General features: G+C 33.9%; 1 protein-coding gene across 4 annotated transcripts; it reads left to right on the top strand.

The window, feature by feature from the left end:
- Positions 1-536: 536 nt before the first annotated feature.
- Positions 537-23,986, top strand: LOC120628881 (transmembrane protein 120 homolog). Of its 4 annotated transcripts, XM_039897532.1 has the most exons (9): positions 537-797; positions 1,328-1,446; positions 6,276-6,449; positions 7,650-7,742; positions 9,874-10,091; positions 11,086-11,309; positions 13,633-13,722; positions 20,205-20,345; positions 23,752-23,986. In XM_039897532.1, exons 1-9 carry the CDS (start codon positions 732-734, stop codon positions 23,794-23,796), a joined length of 1,170 nt encoding a protein of 389 aa, XP_039753466.1. In that variant the 5' UTR covers positions 537-731; the 3' UTR covers positions 23,797-23,986. The 4 variants fall into 4 exon arrangements, with proteins under 4 accessions (XP_039753466.1, XP_039753469.1, XP_039753470.1 ...); XM_039897535.1 differs by lacking the exon at positions 13,633-13,722; XM_039897536.1 differs by lacking the exon at positions 20,205-20,345.
- The last annotated feature ends 47 nt before the right edge of the window (positions 23,987-24,033 follow it).

Raw genomic sequence — 24,033 nt, 5'->3', positions numbered from 1 at the left:
GGAGAAAAGTTGAAAAAGTGTCCAGTGTATGCGCTAAATAACAGTTCAAAAATCCTCCACAATGGCGCTGGTGGATGCACAGGGTATGGTATGAATGTAGCAATCGTAGATGAATTGAAGTATGCCGAGAAGTATGACTCTCCTTACCTCTACCCTCCATAGTTAGAGGTAAGGAGAGTCATCTGTGTATATGAAAAAGTGTCGTCAAAATGTATTAAATTAGGATGGCGCCACATTTGCATCAGGGTAACTCTTAAAAGAAGCGCCAAATATAAATTTTTTCAACTTTTCTCCCATATAAGATGACTCTCCTTACCTCTACCCTCCATAGACCAATGTCTAAACTCCATAAATCAAAAGAAGAAGAAAGTCTAAACTACCTTATTCGTTGTTCTGAGTTAGGTTCTGAGTATGGATGATCTCAACTCAACTCAACTCAAGATGTGCTGCAGATTTCAATAGTCTATGGTACTTAGGTTGTCAGTAGATGTCACTAATGGCACTTACCCAATAACAATCTGTGCAGTTACCGGCTGTGACATTGACGTTGACATGTTAGCTTGGCTGACGTTAGAGATCAGCATTTCCATCATTTTCATTAGAAAATTGTAATAAATTTTGTCTTTTGCCGAGTATGTATCGAGATGAATATATTTTTATTCGTTTAAGCTTGCTTTATTGAACAACAAACAACTTGGAAGGGTTTTAAAATAAAGTAATTGATAAAAACAATGATGGATGTCGAGGAGTGTATAAAAGAGTGGGAAGATTTAGTCGTCGATTACAAACGTTTAGAGGTATGTTTAAAGTATTCTAATTTATCTAATTCCCTTTTTACATATTGCAGTTTTGGACTTTACCCCTCTCGTATTATATTATTGTATAATTAAACTAAGGTAAACATTTGATGCATATCAAAGGATTTTGTCAAAATAAAAGAGGTTAAAATACGTGATAACAATGTCATTTGAATCAACGAATAAAAATATTAATTTTGTGCTATTGATTTAAAATAATATGGAAGAAACAGTCCTTTTTAATTTACGTAATAAAATAACATAAACCAAAATTTGGCAAAAAATAAATGTATTTTTATTAAACTATATTATTTTGTTTTCTTTTTGTGTGCATTATTTTACTTTCATAGAAATAAGCATTATATATTTGTTTTATTAACTATATTTTCAGGTATAATTTTTTTTTTATAAATAATATTAACTACAACAATTTCCTGTATGCAATGCTATCAGTAATTGTGATAAAATTTATTAATTAATAACATCAAAACAGTTTAATATTTTATAAGTATAAATGGTATCTTTTGTAGACTATAAACAAAGATTATGGAGCAAAGTTAGAAGAAGTTGGGGAATTGCAAGCATCATGCTTGAAGGAACTAAATCACCAAAGATACCGCATGTCAATAATAACTGGCGCATTGAAAAGGTAATATAAATTAAACTGATTATTAATTAGAATTATCTTAAAAATGCATCTAATACACCAATACCATCCCTATAACCAAATAGGCAATCAAATGATATTGAATCAACAGTTTCAATATCAGATGATTGGCCATTTGGTGATAGGGATGGTATTTATTATGCATTAATTAGTTTGTATGTGGCCATTAATTGTATTATATTTTCATTCAATGTTGGTACTCCAACATTCTGCTCCAATGCAGGTGAACTTTAATAATTACTATCATATGTTGGTGATTGTTAGCCTGAGATGTTGGCTTAACATGCTTTCTATGGTACAGGTAGTGCTCATTTCCAACTCGGAGCTTGCAGCTCAAGACCTTGTAATCTGTAGTTAAAAATGCTAACCACTAGATCAACAAGACAGTTCATGTGGTGACCCAGAAGAGATAGCTTCTGTACAATTAAGATAGCCCTAACATTTAATTTCAATTTGTTTCATAAGACACATTATTTACTGGTTATCAATAAAGAAAACTCTACAGCAAACAGTGTATAACTATTTAAAAAAAGTTTATATCTAATCTTTTAGCAGTTTTTATTTTATCTATTGATTATTCATTGGAAGAATATAATCATATCAGTATTCGGTTGTAAATTCACACTTAAGCTGCTAATTATCCTAATTCTTACTTTGCACCTTGATATAATCAGCTTTGGTTAAAAAAAGGAAATTTATCACAAGTTACTTCTTATAATGCTCTATATTTTTATCCAACAGCACCACTAAGGACAGTTAACTTTTATAGTGACATATAACATTGTCGCAAGTGCCTTTATTTATTTAGCGTATATTTCAAGGCAAATACAAATTGCTTCTATGTAAGCAATTCATTTGAAGCAAACTGGGAAGAGCTGTGTGCACACTTTTCCTGTGTATGCAACATAAATTGGCATCAGATGCTGTAGTAATTGTTAAAAGGACTACTGGCTTATGACACACTAAGGTTAAGTTTTAGAATCACACTAGTTGTTTCCCATGCCAATTTGAACATAGCAGGTTGACATTGTGTGTGAGGCATTTGATTGTGTTGCATACGTTAAATATTTCTATTACATACTTTCAGTGTAACAGCAAGAGTTCAGATATCATAAAGCATTGCATGTGTTGCTTATGTGGGATCAGTTTATATCTAGCTCTATTCTAAATATGAGAAAAAAGAGAAACAAAAACAAAACTAAACCCTTGGTAGCTGAGGTGGAAATAAACTTTAATATAGCACTAAAAACTAACATGAAATGCTTATGGGGAAAATTTGAATTGATTTGGATAAATTCTTTGTGTTCTTATATAAATAAAATGAGATTATTCTAAAACTCTCAAGCCTACCATCACCCACTGCCCTTTCCCAAACTTTGTATGCACAAATTGCAGATTAATATCATATCGATATGAAATAATATGTATAATTATTAATAACAAATCTTATCAATGAGATAAGATGTATTAGTTGTAGGGATGTGTGAAAGTCAAGTAAGCATTGGGTCAATGTAAGATAACGTTTATCAGTATAAAGCTAGGTTATAAGTAAGACATGCACATATTATAGTTGCATAGAAATTGTTGGCTCAGAATGTATTATGGTAAATAAATACAAATTTATACCTTCACAGTTCTGATGAGACTCTGTTTGAGTATCTCTCAAGAAGGCCAGAAAGCCCAAAAATAAATAAATAAATAATAATAATATTCTAAGTATTTATGTATATTATTCATAAAAATATTCATCAGTCATCTTAGTACCCATAACACAAGCTACGCTTACTTTGGGGCAAAATGCAATGATATGATAATTAATATAAAAAAAAAAAATATGATGATGAAGATTTTAATAAATAAAGAAATATAGTACGACAATACACACATCGCCTTCTAGTCCCAAATTAAGCTTTTGTTATGGTAGTACCCATAACAAAAGCAGATGACTCTTGAATAATTTTATGAATTATATACATAAATACTTATAATATACATATAAACACCCAGAAACTGAAACACATTCAGGTTCATCACAAACATTTTCCAGTTGTGGAAATCGAACCCACGGCTTTCTTGGACTCAGAAAGCAGGGTCGCTGGCCACTGCGCCAATCGGGCGCCAAAAATATTTATCTTAAGAAATGCTAGTTTACAAATGTCATATATAATCCAATGTTAAATCAATAAAATGATTAAGGATAAACTCGTGTTAGCTTATCGATTTGTGCCTAATTTTGTAGGTACAAGATACATAACTTATTCAGTAACGCAACATTTTAGGTTATACAAAATAAAAAATTGGGTTATACTCTACACTAGGCCTTCTCATTATTCGAATAAAACACGGTTGCTAAATCATAAATAAGGGGGCGTCCATAAATTACGTGAGGTGTTTTTTTAAATTTTCTGCCCCTCCCTCCCCCCCTGGTGAGATGTCGTGAGATTTCATTCAACCCCCTCCCCCATCCCCCAATCTCACGTGAGATTTTTCAAAATGTGAGTTTTTTACGTAAACGCGTTGGTTAATTTACGACTATTCAAGACTAGTAATCAATATTGCTGAGAGTTTTATTATAAGTGTAATAAAAATGTAACAATAGAATACTTAAATCGTAACTACTGTGAAATGAATGAAATTATTTTCTTTCGAATGAATTAATAAATGATCTTAATCGTATTACGATTACGCTTAAGATAAAATCTTAAGCATGTACAATCTGGATTAAATGGACCAAAATAGTATATTTTTTTTTTGTTTCAATCAGAAAAAAAATTGCGTGATATTTGCCGAGACCCCCCCTCTCTCCAACGTAAGATTAGATGAGATTTGACTCGACCCCCTCCCCCCTTGAACACCTCACGTAATTTATGGACGCCCCCTAAGTTGTCATATAAATAATAATTCTATTGAAGAGTAAAAACACCGACCAGTGTTCGCTTCTGCCTCAGTGTACTTAGTATTTTAAAATTCCCGTTACGAAACTTCTAACTGCAAATAGGCGTTATTAGTAGGTATTAAGGTATTATATTAAGTGCTGTAAGCGAAGCCTTTCAAGTGACAGCTATAGTTCAAGCAAAGCCGTATACTGCTAAACGATTCAGCTTTCCGGTAAAGTGTCTTGTAGAAATTGATTAGTATGGGATTAATTTACCGTCATCATACCCCTAAGTCTGTGCTAAGCATTCGATAAAACTGACGCGTCGTGAGACGGATGTGGAAATCGATGCATTCAGTAATCAGTATCAGTCAGTAATTTTAGACAGGTCAAGCAGATGGCTCACGTGACAGTAGTAGAAACGCAATGCCTATAAACGGGGCAACACTTCGCCGGGTCTGCGAGGGGTACGGCCTGCAAAATGACCTCCTGTGTCCATAAATCTGAGGCGTGGGTGTTAAGCCTCATCATATGCCTGTAATTACACTTATCAGACTGGAATACAGCACTGCTGCTTGGCGACAGCAAATTTGCTTTGCGGTAGAAATAACCACGGCAATAGTAATGCCACAGACGCTTTTTGTGCTACTCGTATTATTTTTCAATACAAATTTGCGATCCTGCACCCGTACGTTTATAAGCAAACTTTTCCACTAGAGATAGTTGCATGTTCTAGGCAGCTAAACAGAGAGTCATCAAGCTAGGCTATGAAACACTATGACCGTTTTTTTATTATTTATTTATTTATTAACAGCACTAACAACATGCCTATTACACGTTTTTTAAACATAGCACACACACAAAAACATGGACTGATATGCACGTCAATGACAAGTGCACATAGCAATGACAGAGAAATTAATTTTAAAATGTTAAATGTAAATTGTTGATATTGGAAAAGAGCAACTGCTGAATTTCTTGCCGGCTTCTACTTGGTAGAATCTGCCTTCCGAACCGGTGGTAGAGTCATTACACACAGACAGACTTGACGTTTCAAAAGTGCTTATATTAGGCCTACTTGAAATAAATGAATTATGAATTTGAATTTGAATTGAATTTTGAATTGAATTTTGAGAGCGTCATGTAAACTTAATTTGACAAAAAAATTAACACAAAATTTAACTTTCCGATAAGTGTTCGGTGAGTTTTTTTCTAAAAGCTGGGGAAGGTGAGTCATGGAAGATATCGATGCCAGGTATCTTTTTAGATAACTCGTTGTATTTCGCACAAAACGTATAATAGGCGCTTGTTTTCCGAGATGGGATTTAGTAAATGGTATATGAAAAAAAATTGTGGATTTGCAACTTCTGGTGTACCGGCGCGGGACAGTCAGAGATATATGATTGAGAAGGTTGTTACATTTAATTTTGTTTTGTAATATTTTATGTAAAAAACACAGATCAAGAATATCCCGCCTGTTTCGAAGAGATGTCATTTTAAACACTGCCAATCGCTGATTGTATGGCTGTCTGTGTGAAAGGCCACTTAGGTACATAAAAAGCCAGGTGCCGAGTAAAAGCGTGCTGTTTCAAGCTGTTTTCACTGTGTTGTGCTGTTTTCACTATAATAGTAATATAAATGTGTAGCGGCTAGGGTAGGGGACCACATATCAAGTATTTAGCTCCTGCTCCAAAATATATGTTCCTTGAACGCGTTTATACCAGTGCTATACGTCATGGTAAGAAAGAAAAAAGGTCCTTATTAGTGGATACACTCCCTTAACTACACAACTTAGCACATCTTTGGTCGAACAATAATCTTAAATTAAGGGTGCTATTCAGAAAGAGCCAACATTTTAAATTTCTCTATAATTATTGCATATATACTTGGACGTCAATATTTAAGATTGTGTTCTAAGCAGTAACATTTTTCGTAGGATGGAAAAGAAAGGTGTAACGAAAGATGAACGCCTGGCGAACTTAGAAAAGGAAGTTATGAAGAGGAAAGCCATGCTGCACGAAATTGAAGCGACGCTCCCAAAACAGAACGGTCTCTACCTGAGAATCATACTCGGCAATGTCAACGTGTCAATTCTGAACAAAAACGACAAGTAAGGATTTTAAAATATTACTGTTTTTTATAAAAGTTTTTGAAAACTTTCCAAAAAAAAAGGATTTTTAATTGCAAGTCTGAGAGCACACTCACAAGTTTCACTTTCTGCTTTGGGACATAATTTTCGATCCTCATTCAGGCAATCATCTTTGTCTATCCCAGGGGTTTCCAACCTTACTAAGCCAGCAGCGCCCTTACAAGTGAAGAAATTCGTCACAGCGCCCCCGCGCTATAACCTAGCTAATTAAAATAGTTAGGTACCTGTTAATTAGGCAGATAGGCGCAAAAATATAACATCCTCAGTATGAAACTAATAAAACAACAATAAATAATATTTTTTTTACAAATAATTAAGAAAACTTAAACTATCCCAATGATGGGATTCAAGGTTTGTGACATCGCTGCACAAAAACTACCAAAAAATATTATTGTACAATACGAAGTACAGAAAGAGCATCTCGCGACGCTCAGGTGGGGAGCCCGTGATCTACCCATTAAACGTCAGGCCACGGGTGTTATCCCAGAATGAGAAGAGCACTGGCCAAGTAAATCTGTAGACTTTAAGACTGAGAAAATTATGGAAAACTCTCAGGCCAGAAAGTTAACATACGATGTTTTCCATCGTGTTGTTTTATTGCATAAATTAAAAACGCAACTAACTCAGTTCAACTGATAGCTTCTGTCGCTTAGTTTGCCTTTAAAATATAACTTTAAGTGATAAGGCCGCCTTTGCACCTTTACACTATGTAATGTCTTTGTTTTTCTTGTTGCAATAAAGTTAATCTATCTATCTATTCGAAATGTTTGAGGTACGTTCTGAGGATCGGCATTGGTCTACCCAAAAGGGAGGCCGAACCGCTTAAGTGGTACAACTAGACCGACTATCTGTGAATTGTTGACATCGACAACAATAGGAAGTCGTTTCCATGATTTTTTATGATTTGTATAGTTATTGCACACGACAACCATCGCAGCACTCGGCAGTGCTCTTTTTACCTGACGCGACATCTACAAAAACGTTTAATTAGTTATCTGCTGCAAATAGTTAGCTGCTATCGGAAATGTGCATCGAAATGTCGAGATAATGTAAAAGCAATCCACGAAGTACGATAAAAATCCGTTAAACTCATATCCATTTAAAAGATATCGTATCTTTTTTCATGTAATTTTTTTAATGTGTACACGTTTTATCTTACAGATTCAAGTATAAGGATGAATATGAAAAATTTAAATTAATCCTCAGCGCGATCGCATTTGTCCTCGCTGTTGCCAACTTGTTAATAGACTTTAGGTAAGATTTATTACCAAACTTTTCCGAAACCAGAATGCATGGGAAATAGCCATATTTATAGAGGTAATTCATGGGCGTACCCAGCTTCTAGTCTAGGCTCCCTTCAGACAGAGCTTTTTTTAGGTCAGATCGTCCGTGGCTGTTTTGTGAAAATTTAGAGGACCCTCAATAATCGATACTGGGACCAAAAGTATATTTAGCAAGCTGCCCTTCCCTGCCCCCAGCTGGGAACATTTTTATTATTAATGTGAATGTATTGGTTTACCGGTCTGTTGCATCAAAAGAGAATTTACCGGTTTTTGTTTTGCAGTGGTAGTTTTTGCGACGTAGGTAACAAACTAATTTTTTATATCCCCTAAAACTTACGATTCTTAAAGGTCTATCCTTTGTCTAGAACTTATTTCGGTTATTTCCTCTTCATAATAAAATCGCATTGTGGTCGCTAGCTATGGGCCTCATGAGAAGGCTCAGAGTCACTCAGCGGGCGATCAAGAGAGCTACGTTGGGAGTATCACTACGTGATCATATCAGAAATGAGGTGATTTGTAGAAAAACTCGAGCTCCCGACATAGCTCAGCGAGTCGTAAAGCTGAAGTGGCAAAGGGCGGGGCACAGCTCGGACAACCGTTGGACATTGGCGTCCCAAGTTGCTGAAATGGCGAACCCGTAAATGTAAACGCATTGTTGGTCGGCCTCCAACGAGATGGACAGACGACATCAAATGAGTTGCTGGGAGCCGCTGGAAACAAGTAGCCCGGGGCCGTGGATTTTGGAGCTCCGTCCCCTATAAGAGACCTATGTCCAGCCAGTGGAAGTCCATTGGTTGAAGTGATGATGATAAATAAAATTGCTGACTTTTTTGACGAAGAACTTACAATAAATCATATACATGAAACTATCTTTCTTCTATTATTTAATTTTTGTTTATATTATAATATAATAATTTTTATTTGTAAAAATTATAAAAATTATCCCTAAGAACGTCCTTCTATTACGCTTAAGATATTTAAATCATTAAAAAAAATACTTTGTGGTTTACCTAAGACATATGCATGTTAAATAGTTAAAGCGTTTACATATAGCCACGTAATATAAATATACTCAGTTATAGTTAAACTAGTAGAATGGAAGTATTAATAAACGTCATAAAAGCAAAGTAACAACAAAGCTGAATACAAAGATTTTAAAGAGTATGTACATAAAAATCATAGCCATTCAATTCAATTTATGAAACCTCTTAAATAACATTTATTCAAATACAAAAGTATAGTTATATACCTATTCATTACGTGCGTTATTATAGTAATATGTTTGCGTCAGTTTGTAAAACTACATAGGTCTGTTTGACGTCATACTGCCTTAAAGAAAATGTTTTTCTTTATTGTTGGAATTTTCTGTTGCGCATGCGCCTAATATTATACTTTTGAGTTAAGTGGGAGACCTTTTGAACATACAATGGTCAATGCTATTCGGAAGCGATTGCAATTACGGTTCTATAATGTGAAGAGGGGCAGTCATTTTATCTTATATCCGCCCTGTATATTTATAAAGATATAATAAATTATAAATCACACCGTACATTATTATTCCGTATATCTTTAATTATATTTACCTGCTTTAATTAAGTTTAATAACTTTCATTCTCACTTTCAACCAAAGACGTCCGAGATTATGTGTTTAACCTAATGGATTTGGTATACGTATATAGGATCACGTTGCTTCTTTTAATATAATAACATGCAGTATGTGTTTAGTTTCAAAGGATATACCTGAAAAGGCAACCTTAACAAGAAATACTAACAGTAAAGTGTATAAAACATCACCATAAGTTCCTCAGGAGTCGAGTAAGGGGCGGGCGAAGCGACGCGGTGTATCATAGAATAAAAGTGTGTAGCGTAGGTACTATGTGCGTGTCGGTCTTTTATTTTTAATAGGGTTGTCATAAGTAAATATTTAGAATAATTTGAATTCGTTTGTAGGGGAAAATAAATTTACTTACTTAGAATTAATATTTTTCACTATTACATTTATCTTCTTCATCCTTCAATATTATTTCGTAATTCTGTTACATGTATAACCTTTTTGTATGTTGGTGTCTTATTAGCCTATAAGACTAGTTTCGTTATTACAGGCCGTTACAATTGATACTGATATTCCTGCTAGTCTGGTACTACTGCACGCTAACGATCCGTGAGAGCATTCTCAAGGTTAACGGCTCACGGATCAAGGGCTGGTGGCGATTACATCACTTCATCTCCACAGTGGTCGCGGGGATTCTACTAATTTGGCCGCAGAATGAACCCTGGAACGAATTCCGGCATACATTCATGTGGTTTATTGCTTATATCAGTAAGTGTTTGTGTTAACATTATTTTTTTCGGTTTCGGCGGAAAATATTTTCAAGGTTACCCGAGATCTTTGACGTGATAACGACTTATATATAGATGAACGCCGGCTGCACGCACAAAAAAGCATGACTGTCTTGTCTTATGACACGGTGTCTTGTCAAGACTTGTCACGTTTCGCCACGAGTCGAGCGTGCAAGCGATAGAGAAGCACGGAAGATAATTTTACGGGATTCGTTATAAGCCGGACGCTTAGGCTTATAATGCATCCCGTAAAATTTTCGTGACGAAAACGTGACGTAAAAGACAATATTTTCTTCATTTCATCTAAGCTGGTACCGAGTGGTAAGGGATAATGCAGTCTAAACTGTTCAGAGTAAGTTATATCAAACACAGTTGGGCAGGAATTTTTTATAATTTGCTATAGCGACCCAAATTATAAATAACTCAAAAGTGACTTTGAATGGGTTGGGTTCAAAGCTCTGCGTCATAAGTGCGTTGCGTCGCGTCGTCGCTTCTTCGTTTTCTGCTCTTGTGTGTTTCTGAAGTCTTGCGTGGCCGCAACGCAATCAGTAGTCATCACCCAAAAACGAATCCGATGGCTCTAAGGAAACGCACTAAGGTGCGTTTCACACCTGCAATGATGCAACCCCTTAATGTGGCATGAAAAATATAGAGAAAACGCGTCGTTTTCGTCAGCGTCGACGCTACGTCAGAGGAACGCAACGGAACGCAATAATAAGGCAGTGCTCTATGACTACGGGCGATAACGTATTAGTGCGTTGCGGCGCCGCAACGTTACGACACAGTATAGCAACACCTGCGTTGTGTTTAAAATATATAGAAAACAACGCAACGCAACGCAACACACTATTAAGGCTGGGATCTTCAATAGTCACAAATATACTGGGTCAAATTCCGCAATGATATGTAATTTTAAAAATGTATAAACTTTGCTATCAATTTATTTGCCTATGCCTATATGAACTAAATTTCAGGTGTGGTGCAATACATGCAGTTCAGATACCAAAGTGGCGTCCTATACAGGCTTAAAGCCTTAGGCGCCAGACATAACATGGACATCACGATTGAAGGCTTCCACTCTTGGATGTGGCGAGGGCTGTCCTACTTACTACCGTTCCTTTTCGGAGGCTATGTATTCCAGCTTTACATTGCCTATACGCTGTACAATATTAGCGACCATCCAGAAGCTTCTTGGCAGGTATGTAAATAAAGTCAATTATTTCTTATTATTATTATTCTGGTCTGCAAAGAAATCCTTCCTTTAATGATTTCAACGTAACAACGTCTTTAAAGGACATCATCCAGGATTCATAAATTTTTGGTCCAAAAGAGAAATTGCTGCCAAGAAAAATATAGATTTACCCCAACAGACAAACATACATAATTACCGAACCTTTTTTGTTGAAGAAATAAATGCGTGAATAGTGGTTGCCCGCAACTTCGTCGGCGTTCAACTTGATTTACCTAATTATTATTATGTGTTTTCTAATTAGAATTATATTTATATACACGGGGGAAAAAAATTAAAAATTAGGTACGTGATAAATAATATTTCCTATATAAATAAACTTTTATTTATATGTCCTCCACAATTTACCCCGACCCAATGCGTTCGCTTTGTTTTTTGCTCGGCTCCTGGGCTTCGTAGCGTTATGTTAAAAAGCCTTAAACATAAGCCTTCCGCAGTGATTTGTTATCAAGTGCAAAGCGAATCCAAATCCAAATCCTGGTAATTATTTCAGGAATTAGCGGGCTAGCGAGAACACTTTTTAGTATAACAAAAAACAACTGTTTTATTTTTCGAGAAATCTTATGAATACAGCTTTCATAAGTTATAACCTCTTTTCATTACAGGGAGGTTTTTCTTGCAGACCATATTATTTTATATTATAGTAGGTTTGCATAAACATAAGAGTCGGTTTATCATTGTGAAAGTACATAGTATAAGAACGTAAATGTAATTTAAGAGCAGTGCGATGAGGAATTATGTTATTCTTTCTGCAAATGAATTCTGCGAGAGAAGAATAACGCAGGTAATTTACGGTAGTAAAATAGGCGCCTATCCTGTTATTTTTTTACTATTACAGAATAGTAAAAAAATTACTTTAACCAAGGTACGCCGAACCTTACATGGATAATTTTTGATTAGTCATAAAGTTGAAAAATTTATTTTAAGTGTACGTCAAAATGATTCATACGTTACTAGTGATTATCACTGTACCTACAATTCTTTGTAACCAGCTACAAAATTAGATAATACCTCCTTCTTTTCCTTACCAATTCTCCTAAAACATAGTAGGAGCTCGTAATAGATTTATATCTCGATCTTTTTAACTGGTTACCAAAATGCGACAGTGTTATTCTTATTTTGTAGCTTGTTACGAAAAATAGTTACCAACTTGGATGAAAGGAATTAAAATTGCATTAATTTAATTAATTAAGACTAATCTATACTATATATTATGTTATTAAAATCAAACAGGCCTTGCTTGATCGCTTCAAGAAAAACTGCAACATTTTAAATCGATATCAGTTACTGAAGTGAAACTTCTTGATGTCGTATGGGAGAAATTTTATAGGAATGTAACGTCTTCCTGTAGTGCGCCATCTTGTAATGTTTTTCTGTTACGCGCCTTCTTCATTTCTAAGTCACATTTTTCCGTTACGCTACATATTTATTTCTAATACAGTCAACAGGTGGGTGTTACTACAGTATTTTTTTTTAAAGTTATTTCTGGTTAACCTCAGTTTTTTTGTTTTAATTGTGATATCAGTGAATGTAAATAGTTTTATAAGAACTAGCAATTATTAATGAATACTACTGTTAATCTAGTAATCATCCATCAATTGTAAAAAAAATATAGTAAATTATGTCATAAAGAAGTTTCACTGCTTACATGTGTACACTAATAAACACATATTTTTTTTGATATTGGATAGATGCCACATTTACATTGGATTGATTTAGATTGATAATACATATTTTTTTCCTATAATTAGGTTGTATTTTCTTGTGATTTTTTCTTGGTGGTCATGCTAGGTGGTAATATTTTACGTCGGTATTCTGCATTTTTCAATTGACAACATTTTTTTAAACTAAGTTAGGTTTTTACTTAAATAGGCCCAAATTAGACCTAAATTGTTTTGTAAAACACACTTTCAAAGTCAGCTCAATCTCAAAAACTATATGCACATATAATTTATCCCTAACCTTTTTTTTACCGAGTTTGTAGTTTAAAATACCGCAATAATAAAATAAGTTTTAATAATAATAATAATGAATAAAAATAATTTATTTGCAAAAGGATGGTACAATATCGTTTACGCGTCCAAATATGTTTCGTCAAATGACATGCATTAAATATTATATTAATAGGTAGATAAACTAAGAACAATGAATAATAAATAAATGAATTTCGATTTAGAATTATTTGAATTTAGAACTCCAAAATTAACAAATAGTATTACTTTATATCAGCTTATCCGTGGAAATGTTGTCAATTGATTACAAAATAAAACAGGTGGCGGCGTTAAGTTTTTCGTTCCTGCTAATCGGCATCGGCAACACGGCCACTACGCTCATTGTGATACCCCAGAAACTCAACGAACAGGTACCCAGCTGAGGACCGCACTTACAACGCACGTATACGCACGAATAGGTGTTGCAAATATATTTGTATATCTCCCTAAGGTGATCTAGTACGCAATATCTACAATTTTTTCGTTGCAGCATGGTACGATTTCAAGGCTCTTATGTTAGTTTTCACTTACCACGAACAAAGCAATGAAATAAATAAGTACGATCAATCTAAGAAGATTCCTAGGCATACATCAACCGTTCAACAATAGTTATGACCTAAGAGTTGGTGAAACGTTTTTAGTCTATAGACTAAATCGCCTAAATCTTAAGGCATTCGATTAAGGCGATGTCTTGGTTTGGTGAAAATGGGCGTTATTAAACGGGTTAATGGGTAATATTTTACTTCGGTATTCTGCATTTTTCAATTGTAATTTTTTTTTAAATATAGTTTTTACTTAAATAGGCCCAAAATTATTTTATAACACTTTCAAAGTCAGCTCGATCTCTAAACTGTATGTACAAATAATCTATCCCTAGCCTTTTACAAATTCAAAGCTTAAAATATATAATATATTAAATAAATCGTAAGGCATTCGATTAAGGCGATGCCTTGGTTTGGTGTAAATTCCCAAACCGCTCGGGGATCGAACCCGGGACCGCCACTCATGATACCACTGCGTCAGGGAGGTCGTCAAAAACACACGGATAACGCAAAACAGCCTTCTAAAAGCAGCAGTGTGTGAGGGAAAGAGATGGTACATCAACCGCACCATGCTACAACGAAAAAACTGTAAACGACGAACCGCTTTTATCATCTGACTCGTCCCAGCATGAACGTCAATATTCAATCGAATGTGCGATTAACTTGCGAAAATAAATAGCAAATGGCTGTCATTATTTAGCAGATAAACCGGTATAAGCACAATTCAGGGAATATATCAACCGTGCTTATTATCATAAGCAGAAGTAGTTAGACTATGTTGCTTAAACTTGAAAACTTTGAAATCTGAAAAAAATCGCTATTTAATAAGGCAGATATTTTTTTGGAACCCCAGTTTCCGAATTCCAATATTCCACGGTCTTGTGCCGCTTGTGTACTCTCTGAACCTGCTTACCTGCGGTCAATAAGTGACCGAAATACGTAGGTGGTCCACTCTTTAGGCCCGCGTCACTTTGGCGAAAGAACATACGAATGCGAGTGAGACAGATAAAAATAAAAAATAAGAAAGATTTATGACCAGGCGGCTCAGATGATAAAATCGGTGCTACCGTAAAATTAAAACCTCTAGGCAAAAATAATAATTTTAACAGAACCGGTAACTTATTTATTACAGTACAACAGTACTATGTCACCTTATCGGAAATGCTTTTAATATGTAGCTTAAAGATTCCATAGAGTAAAATGGCGTTTTTTTTAACCTTCATGTATTCTAAAATATAACATTATTTTCTTTAATTTTTTTTTGTAATTATGAAAATAAATATAACCGTAATGTCATGTCCGTAATGGATTTTTTTTCGGTCGAATGGTACCGAAAATGCTGGTTGCATTTCCGCACTGAAAAGCCACGGTGATCCTTTGCGTAAATAATGAGCCATCTGGACTGTGCAGTGAACTTTTAAGTGAAGTTGATTACAATTTGTGTTCCGTTCTACATAACGCGTGAGTGATTGATAGTATTGTCACATTGCTCTTGTCGCTTTGTGGTGTTTAGTTCGATAGATTGCCATTTTTGCTTTTTTTTAAATTTGAATACCATTAAACGTCATTGCCACTCACTCCATGGAATAAAAATAGATATGGATATCTACTGGCGATGTAGCCCTTTTAAATTCCATTATAAATGCAGTTTATTATATTATTTTATTTATCGATGTAACATTGTGTTGGTTTTCGATTATCTAATGCTTTCGCACATGAGTACAGTATCCTTAGTATGAAGTAAGAACGCTCGCAATCGTAAAGTCCCTTACATGTTATGGAAACGCTGCAACGTCCAGAGTAAAGTGGACTTGATGTATATAATTTTAAAGCTTAAATTTGTCCACAATAAATCTGTAGGACAGAATTTGGGACTGTATTAGATTCATGTTATTATGTTGGTATAACTTTACGATACTCGTAAGAGACTACATTGTGAGCGTTAAAATCCTAAACTAAGGATATATACAGTACGCGCGATCTCAGTTGGCCGAACATAAGTTGCGTAGTTATAAAGTTTAGGTGTTCAATATTGGTCTGAGATAAAGTTTGTACATGCAAGAGCGTCTCAGAAAACCAACCTCAGGCCGGTCAAGTGAGATCTTGCGGATTATAACAGATTTTAAACTATAATGTAGTGCTAATTAAGTTATACACAAATCTATAACCTTATCTAAATGTACAGGGCTCACTGTATCGCTTAAAGCAGTGTCAATTACAAATATCAGTTTATTTATTTTTTAATAAAAGCTTATTTGACATACTTTGCTGTCCCAAAAATTGGGATTATAATAATTCAGAAACAAAAAGTCAATAATAATAAAAAATAATACTGCTTTAGACGATGTTAGTAAGCCCACTGGTTTGGAGTTTACTATTTTAACTTTTTATTTGTGTATAACTGAATTAACACTGTATATTTATGTAATATATGCAATATATGTGTGCAAACATAGTAAAGAATGCATTTTTGAATATATTCGGTTGTAGTAGCATTTGATAGTTGATATTATGAATAATGAATTTGTAAGGGACACTTAGTTAGATACTCATTAGAAGCTGTATATTTTGTAGTGTAAAAAACCTAATAAGGTTGCAAATATAAATATTACGTATGTCTTACGATTATTTATTTTTGTTTCTGAAACTAATTGTATGCTTATTATTTTAACATGTTCATGTGAGGGATGCCGCGAATGTAGATATTATTTGGATCAGTGTTCTGAAACCGTATATATCGTATCAAGTTTTGTTTTCGGTAAATTTGCAAGGTACCAAATGTAAATTTCAAAAACCCCCATATCGCAATTTATATATTTTTCTTTGTCATACAAGAAACATAATAATTATAATTTATGCTAAGAAAAAAGATACATAATGAATAATTTCGACTATCGCAAGATAGCTGCATAAAAAATATTGGAAAACGTGGTTTAAACGAGATTAACACTACCTAATTCACAAAATGCAGGGTTCAAAATGTGTCGTGGTAACTTATCAAATATCGGTGCACCCAAAGAGGTCGCCAGAGGACGCCTCGGGTACGTTTCCCGGTTAGTTCAATTTGAAAAAAATTGTAATTTGTAAATTGGCGGTCGATTTACGTGTGCAATGAATTGCGTGTGTTATTATTTGAAACTTTACTGTGAACATCATATTATGTTATGTTGATGCCAGTGTAAACCAAGCTTTAGTTTGTAGAAAACCAAGTTGTCCATTAAAAAAATACATGGTTTTATTATTTCCACGATTTTTCTCCAATATTATTAAACCCCTCAAACAATTCCCTAAATTCTGAGCACCGTCTTATTGTACATTTACTTACATTTTATTTTACATTATTTTGAAATTAAATATACCCGTCTACCATAAACGAAATATGGTTGTCGTCATAAAATAGTTTCATAAAGTGCGGCCGCTGAAAGAATACGTTCATCAGGAAATCAGTTAGTCATAAAAACAATAATAAAACGTTGAAATAACCAAAAATATTTTTTTTCGTACATTCAACGCCATTTCGAAGTTACAGCGCAGCACAGCGATTACGACCTGGAACGCATTCGTTCAACGACTGAACTGACTGAATAATGTTTAAAATGCCATCTTAGAGTTAATTTATTGTATCACAAGAATCTTATGGAATCTCTCTTGCGTGTTGTGAATTATCTGTTTTATATTTATTTAAAGCAGTAGGACGCGTTGTCTTTTTTTACACAATTTGTATAAATCGCAAGTTTTTATTATAAGTAGGTACCTATTTGTGAATTTATGTAATTTCTTTTTTCGGTTATTACTTATAAATTTATGTAGATGGTTAGAATAATTATTTTAGCGAATATTTGTTTGTTTTTTTACAAGGTTTTATTTGAATCTACATATATATAATTTTTGTATATTGGCCCATACTGGCTATCCAGTTTTAACGGAATAATGTAATTTGATTAACTCAAGGTCAGTCACCAATTTTTTTTGTCAATTTGCGTATGTGTCTATTTTAGTAGACACACACGCCAATTGACACGTTAGATTCATTTTTAAAGGATACTGAAATAATCAGATAAGAAAATAAACTTCAAATCGAATGTAGTTACGAAATAACCTAAGAATCCAGAAATATGGTCTAGTAAGAGTAAATTCTATTCTATATCAGTGCCCCTATAACGCTTGTCTCGAAATCTTTGGTGGTTTTCGTTACTTGATATAGTAACGTGAGAGTGAAATAGCACTGAATAAAGTTGTACTTTCTGTACTACTTAATTTTATTTCACAAAGTTTCTTCTATTGGCTGCAGAAAATGACCATTTTTTATATTCAATGTATTTATTTAACCAAGAAATATATATCATAGGAACTTTAGTTATTGATGCTTATTATCTGTTGTGCTTCTAAATAAAACGTTACTGTAAAAGTATGTGGTGGTAATCTTCCTTATATTTCCATTGGATAAGGATTGCACTATTGTTTAATAAAAACCTATCAATGTAGTTTATACAACATAATTTTTAGACTTTCAAAAAATTATTGATGGAAAATTTTAACAAAAAACGCTGTTTACTTATTGACCGATGTCAGGAATTATTGGGATGTGCGTTGAACCTTACTGTTTATAGCGAAACCTCATTTGGTGTAGCTCAAGCTATTTCCACACGTGATATTTCTCGAATAATAAGCGTCTAGTCCTTAATTCACATCGAAACGCGGCCATTTGCATTGTTTTTTTTTTATTTATATATTGGTAAAATTAAAATATTTTTGTGAAAATCTTTAATCAAACTTGATAAGTCATACAATATTATGAAAGATTAAAATTTAATAGATTCATTAACGATTTTGCACCACCTCATTCTTTCTGTAAACTTTCAAAATTATCTTCCTAAGAAACTCGAAAAAGCCCTAAGCTTAATTATAGGCCACACCAATGCGTTTGCTTTAAGTTATGATTTTGTAGTCTTAGAAAAGCAGGGCATGATCGTCATTTATCCAATAAATAATTGACCAAGATTACCTAAATCTAAAACATCAAGCGCTTTGTCTAGAATTTCTGCATGGAATTTTGAAATAATAGATAGTTATAGAGGAATTATTGCTTTACTTTTTAATTACCAAGCAAGGTTTCAAAGCTGAATGCAATTGATTGATTTGATGATTTTTCTTATATGGAACATTTTTCCAAAAATTGCATTTAATTGTTTTAACAAGATAACCTATATTTAGTTAGGTATAATAAATGATAATGCTATTGGGGAAAACTCTGTTACATTTACTCCCAAGTGTTTTACCTTCGGTGTAAATTTTACAACACATTGAATATTTTCGCACAACTTTCAGCTACACTACTCAACTTACTAATAGGAAATAAGTATAGTATTATTTCGTATATCTATCTAGGTGGTTTTTATTTTTATATAAAAAAAATATGTATATTAAAAAATATACAGTATTTAGGCTATCCATAGAATTGTAAAATAATATAAACATAATCTATGCATATCACTTTGAACAACATTGATTCCTATAGTTATAATAAAGTGTGGCATCTTAAAATAATGAAAAACACTAATTATAACTAATTCGCCAAATATTTAAAGATATCTATAAAGAAAGTTTTAAGTCCTTGGTTAATGCAAGCTAAAAATTCACAATCTAAAACCAAAATTTTAGCTATCTACTCCAATTTCTCTAGCTTCTTACTAGTCATCATTATTTATTTAACAACTCTTGGCTAGGTTTAGATGATCGTGCGTGCATACACATTCTATATAGTTGTAAACATTGAATGGTGTTTAGAGTAAAAAAATGGTTGGCTACATTATATATAAGTCTGTTATTTATATAAAAATTGTTTTCACGAATTATATGTACAAATAAGATGGCGTATCTAATGTAGAGAAATTAAAGAAAATACATTTTAAGCGTGTAGAACGTAAACTAGCTCTGCGAACAAAAGACGTTGCGAAGCGACGGCCTTCGACGCAAGACTGAGTTTAGGTGGGCTAATTAGCCGGATTTTATGGGCATTGACCTCTATTTACTTAAAATTCCGTTGTAAGCAATCGTCTCTATTATACTTAGATCCTAAAAACAATTGTATTAAGACTATTTCGTAAGCTTTTCAACCACTAGGAGTTTGGATGAATAATCTGTTATTAGATTGTAGCTGTAACTTACCATATATTATTATTGTTTTGTATAATTTTGCGTGCTGTAAATTTTGGTATTTATTTTTTGTTGTGCTGAATAATAAAATGTTTTTTCAGTTGCTTGTTGTTGTTTCTTTAATATTTTGTTTTTATATTTGCGATGTTTGACAGGTATCTTACCTGGCGGTTTTGTTTCTTATTTTGCACTGCTGCAACACGTACACTATACTTCGGACGTTGCGCAAGAAAATGCAGGGCGAACGGAAACTGATCTACAAATTGCGAGCGATTGCGCACCGTCTCGCCATCTTGGTACGTGTCTGTTGCGTTAATGCTATATCTTAATTATAACACGGTCGAATTAACTGTACAACTCGCTTCCCCAATCCCTGTGATCACTGCGTCGCATTTTGTTGTCCTTATTTCTCGAAAGTAAGCTCCCTAATATTAAATTACAAATTTTTCCGTAACCGATGGGCAGAATCTTGCTGTATATCTTGAATATATCTCTGTGTTGGTATAAAAAAAGTAATAAAAATAATAGAAATGAAATTATTACAAGCGGCGTCAGCCTAATGGTTTGACTTTGGCTGCATTTTCTAGGGGCTGTTTTCGAACCCCGGCACGCACCTATAACTGCTTTAACGGCAAAGAAAAAAATGAGAAAACCAAACCACAATTGGCGAACCTGGTGGATTACAGCCTTAACCATTCTCATTGCAGAAAAAGACCGTGCCCTGTAGTGGGTCGGTAATGTGTTGATATGATAATGATGATTTCTCTACTATACCAGAGCGTCATATGTAACTGTTTATTTATATACAATACAATAAAGTAATCTGCTCCAGGTTCCCAGATAATTCGACCATGTTACGCTCTAGCACATTTTCCAACTTTTGATCAAAAATTGCTTTGTTTGAGAATTAAGTTAATCCATCACTAAAGTGCCGTGCTAGGGCCTTTGTACTACCTGTTAGAATTCATTAGCGGTTTCCATAGTTTCCTCCTACGAGTGTACCTTCCGAAGCATTTGTTTTTCAATTTATAATTTTACATGTTGCCAAATTAAATTTATTTAACTCACAAAACATGACAGTAGCTTGGATTGGCATGACAGTATTAATGTTTAGTTAACTTTTTTGTTTTATTTCACAGTACTTAAATTGTATAAAGATGTAATTGCCCATCGATTTTAAATATGTATATTTCTTACTCGATCACACATAAAAAAGGATTTCTATCATACGAACTTGGCTAGCAATAGCCCATTATTTGGCAAACTATGCCTACATTCTAACCGCTAGTGAATTCGATTACGCACCTTTGGATTTCGTGACGTCAAATTTGACATTTTGTCAAATAAAAACCGTTACATCTTCCATCACAAATTACATTAGGCGCGTGCCATATGAATGGAAAAACAGTTGGTACTCCTATATCTACTTATTAATATTCTCACCCTTAACACCTTATAGGGTTATACTGTCTTAACTAAAATGTAATGTTATTGTTGTACTCTATACTGTTGATTTTTATTTATAATGTTTTAGCTGCCCATATAAGTGTTACCGAACTTAGCCTTTAAAACACAAAGTATTGCGTCAATTTTAATCTGACGTTAGTCTTCGTTTTGACTTATATCTCCGATGCACCCCTATAAGCATTGGTCTATAAAAAACTACCTACTACAGCAAACGAGGGCTTGAAACGGATTTTGAGATGGTATAAAGGTACTATCCGCTCAAATTAATAGTTTTCTCAAGCCCTAACTGCCAATGATGGAGCAATGCGTTTCGTTAAAGAGTACGCCAACCAATAAAAGAAACATTTAATAATGGTATGGGAATGAAACTCCTATTTTAGAAACGATAAAAAGGCCCTTAATGCCAGCGCGCACTTGGGACGTGTTTCCAACGTTTAGAGGTCGAAGTCATTGAAGATAAGTTCACGGGTCGATGTATAAACATACGAATGCGTCTATGTTCCCAGTAATTTACATAAGTGTCTGGTCGTCTTTTTTGTGTGCTGGCGCATAACTCACAGAATCTTAGTTTTCCAAAGCACCGATCACCGATGAATATAATCTTACCCGTACACGTTTCACATTTAAATTGACTTGAGTTGTTCGTGCAGGATGCATCCGCAATTTCAATGCACAGGTGTTTTATATTTTTATATTTATATTTTTTCGTGGTTGTACTCGTATATTTATCGTGCTTTTACTTGGATACTTACATAAGCTTTTACTTTAGAAAAAAATATTTAAAGTATCGATGGTTCAACGTTTCTGACGTTTCTGGGGGTAAACTGAAACCCGAAATGTCGTAGATCCAAATACATGTTGTGTCTACCGTCCTAGTGCATAGCATAAATATGGTGGAGAGGAAAAGAGGAATGTAAAGTAGTCATGTTTCATATGCTTGCCGTACATAAAAAGCAGAAGATAAACTGATACTTACTTACCCATGGTTATCTTGGCCTACCTGAGATTAAAAAGTTGGCGCACCCTCATTAAACCACCACTGCATGTTAGAAATCACCACTGAATCTAATTTACTTCTCCAGAAAACAGATCCTACTTAATATGCCTACACGAAGAGTAGGAGTAGTAACATTCGCATAAACAGAAAAAAATATTTACGCACCTTTTGTCTAGCTTTTTTCATGCAAGATTGTCGTCTCACCATTCACTTGTCGTATTAAATGTTGCATTTATAGAATTTGTAGCGAAGGTAAGTAATTTTCTTTATGCTTTCATACAAGCTTCTGAATCCAAACATATCAGCGTCCATTATTGATCTACAAACAATATATGTAGGTACATGTTATGTTTGTAGATAAATAATGGACGATGAGTGGGTAGGTAGGTTATCTACCCACATCATCAGCCTTTCCCACTGCTGAAGCGGCCAGTCTAAAGGGCCTACCCTTCAATGCGTAGCCGGGCTTTGTTAATGATTATCAGGATCCTAATCCTCGATGGGATTCTTAACGAAGCCGCGCACGTAATTCATTATGTGGCGAAAATTAAGGTACTACATACAAGAATTTCCAATTGTAAGTCACATAAAACGTGTCACAAAAAATGTGACACAATATAGACGGTTTTTTGTGAAAGAAGTTTACGAACTGAACGTACCTATACCTACTAAAAAAAACATTGAATTATTTTAAAGCTCACTGCTAAATCAAAGTAAACTTCAAAAAAACTGGTTTATAAATGCAACACTAAAAGCTTTAAAATTTGAGACGTTAGAGTTGCTGTGCGAAGAACATAAGTGAGCGTCAGTTATAATGTGGTAAATCTGGGTATATTTGCTACCTGACGCCGGCTCGTAGTTTTCAATACATCATCGTTAATTTTTTTTTTTTATTGGTAAATTAAAAAAAACTATAAAACTGTAAAACTATACCCACATCGCCATCTAGCCCCAAAGCGTAGCTTGTATTATGGGTACTATGATGACTGATGAATATTTTTATGAATAATATACATAAATACTTATAATATACAAATAAACACCCAGAACCTTAAAAACATTGGTGTTCATAACACAAACATTTTCCCGTTGTGAAAATCGAACTCACAGCCTTAGCTCAGAAAGCATGGTCGCTGCGCATTGCGCCAATCGGCCGTTTACCATTTGGTTCTAAGCTAAAACTATAAATATTTCCCGTGTTTTAAATTTACTTTAATCTATTATTTTAATAATTCCAGGATCAAAAATGGAGGCAGAATAAAGTTGAAGCTAAGACTTCGTAAGGATGGTGGTGTTTACCAGCGTAAGACTATTTGACAACTAAGCTATAAATTAATCTTTTAATCTGATCATTCAGTAAAGAACTATTTATATTTTCGTATAACAGTATTTGGATTATCTATGTTTAATGTAATGTTATTTAACGATGTAAATATAGGTGGTTGATAACATTAAAAATAATTACAACTTCAATTATTTTTATTTCTAGTAATATACAATGTTTATTTACATTTAAACTA

Source organism: Pararge aegeria, chromosome 13 (assembly GCF_905163445.1).
Source record: "Pararge aegeria chromosome 13, ilParAegt1.1, whole genome shotgun sequence".
Classification (NCBI taxonomy): Eukaryota; Metazoa; Arthropoda; class Insecta; order Lepidoptera; family Nymphalidae; genus Pararge; species Pararge aegeria.
The sequence above is the reverse complement of the archived record's forward strand: the minus strand, read 5'-3'. Positions and strand labels throughout refer to the sequence as shown.